Below are 1883 nucleotides of genomic sequence, written 5' to 3'. Positions count from 1 at the left end.
TACATTCACAGGTCCCAAGTCTCCCGTAACAACAATATATAGTAACAGGAAAATACTGATTTTAACAGGAAATGAACTCTGGACCATCAAGTAACAGTTCCAGCCAAACACAATAAATTTATTATAACAACATTAACACTTACTGAAGAAATAGCCCTAAAGGAATATTCCTTGTCAGTCTATAATCTTTCCAGGGTTTTATTTCCATACGTTCTGGATACTTTCCTTCAGCACGGAACACTTTTTCAACAAACTTAGGATCCACAATTTGTACTACAAATTCATTTCCCAGCAAGTTCCGCATAACTGGACCGTATTTATCAACATTCTCTTGAACCTAAGTAACGAAGATTATATAATTAATTGTATGAGTAGTGTAAATATATACATGCTGGTAGGCATGTCTCCCTGCCATAAAAGCTATTTTTTAATTCCAGGACCCCAACCAAGTCTCTTGTTGGCCCATTGGTTCAGAACCCTCTTTTGGGCATGTCGGCCCTTTGGTTGGCAAATATCTGTAGCCACCACTGTCAGTATTGGTCACATCTGGGGCTTAAACATCCTCTCCAGATATGAATGCCTGGAACTCCAATAGAGTACTACAGTGTTACATCACGATACCATGTGATACTACTCCGTTGCTATTGTTGCAAAAAGAGTTCAACCGGATGTTATTTTCTTCACTGACACACCATTGATCCCATTTTCTAACGTAATTATTAAGATGTTTTATCTTACTTTTTCTTTGTAAATTTTACTTGATGGTTAAATGTGTGTTCGATAACTAATATAATGCGAGCTTTTGTGTTTTTAGTACATTTTGATGGTAATATATTAGATTTTAAAATGCCAATTCCAGAAAGCCTATGAAGTCATTCAGGCGTAATGAGCAGTATCCAACGTCTGTTGACAACAGAGAGCGCCACCTGGCAACGTGACGACATGACTGTGGTACTCTACATAAGAGTGGAAGAAGCTACCTGGAGTAGCTAATGGTCACCACAATAAGTGTTACTAAGGGCATCCAGCTTAAAACTTATTGCCAGATGGCAACCAGCCAAAAAACACACTCTTGGAAACAGGGCTGAAATGATATACATTTTTTTTAATGATAATTATATTAGTCATGATGATGATGAAGAAAATGATTATTATAAGTATTTTCATTAGTTTTAATGAGCTGTTTAATATTTATGGTGTTACCCTTACAAGTAGATCTGGCCTGGAGAAGTATCCCTTTCGCCTCATGTAAAAAAATACATCGTAAACACTTTGTAACACATTTGAATTTCTCGTTGGCATTTCATCAAACGCTTTCACTTTTTCTTGTCTATCTTGAGTCTCTGGCTTTGCAGCAGTCCAGACTGGTCCATTTTCTAGGTGTAGAAACCTTCTGATCAATTGTGTGGATGTGGTTGCCACTGGTTTGTACCTGCTGGGGTTGTTGGCGTACCGAAGCAGTGACATCCTTCAATAAAAATAAAAATAATATCAATGAATTATGTCAAAGGAAAAAGCAAAAATCAAATTAGTTTAGTGACAGTGACAATTATACAACAGTGTTTATAGACAGTGACATGTCTCTGGGGTGTGCAGGCCTGAACGCCCACCAAATAATGCTTGCTCCCTTGTCACCCTGTCTGTCCCCTCTGCAGTGGAAATATTAAAAGCAAAAATATTTACGCTCAGGTAGAAAATATGCATTATCAAAGATATAAAAATGATATCAAAAATATGTAAATACCATAATATGTGTGTGATATACATAATATAAACAAATAGATGAATAAACAGTCCTCTAATAGGAACATATATATATAATATAAATCATCATACATATACATATACAGTGTTATATTATATATATATATATATATATATAT

At 35.5% G+C, this 1883-nt stretch overlaps 1 protein-coding gene across 1 annotated transcript in view; it reads right to left on the bottom strand.

Annotated features, from left to right (window-relative positions):
- LOC117109274 (sterol 26-hydroxylase, mitochondrial-like) overlaps nucleotides 1-1883 on the bottom strand; it is a gene marked incomplete in the record, with an annotated part of 13328 nt that overhangs the window by 9492 nt on the left and 1953 nt on the right. The window contains 2 exon segments of the mRNA XM_033251547.1: nucleotides 155-337; nucleotides 1210-1468. Coding sequence (XP_033107438.1) covers nucleotides 155-337; nucleotides 1210-1467 — 441 coding nt within the window.

The sequence above is a fragment of the Anneissia japonica genome, unplaced genomic scaffold, assembly GCF_011630105.1.
Source record: "Anneissia japonica isolate Jap-2015-1 unplaced genomic scaffold, ASM1163010v1 scaffold288033_len957474_cov176, whole genome shotgun sequence".
Classification (NCBI taxonomy): Eukaryota; Metazoa; Echinodermata; class Crinoidea; order Comatulida; family Comatulidae; genus Anneissia; species Anneissia japonica.
This window is presented reverse-complemented; position numbering and strand designations above follow the sequence as displayed.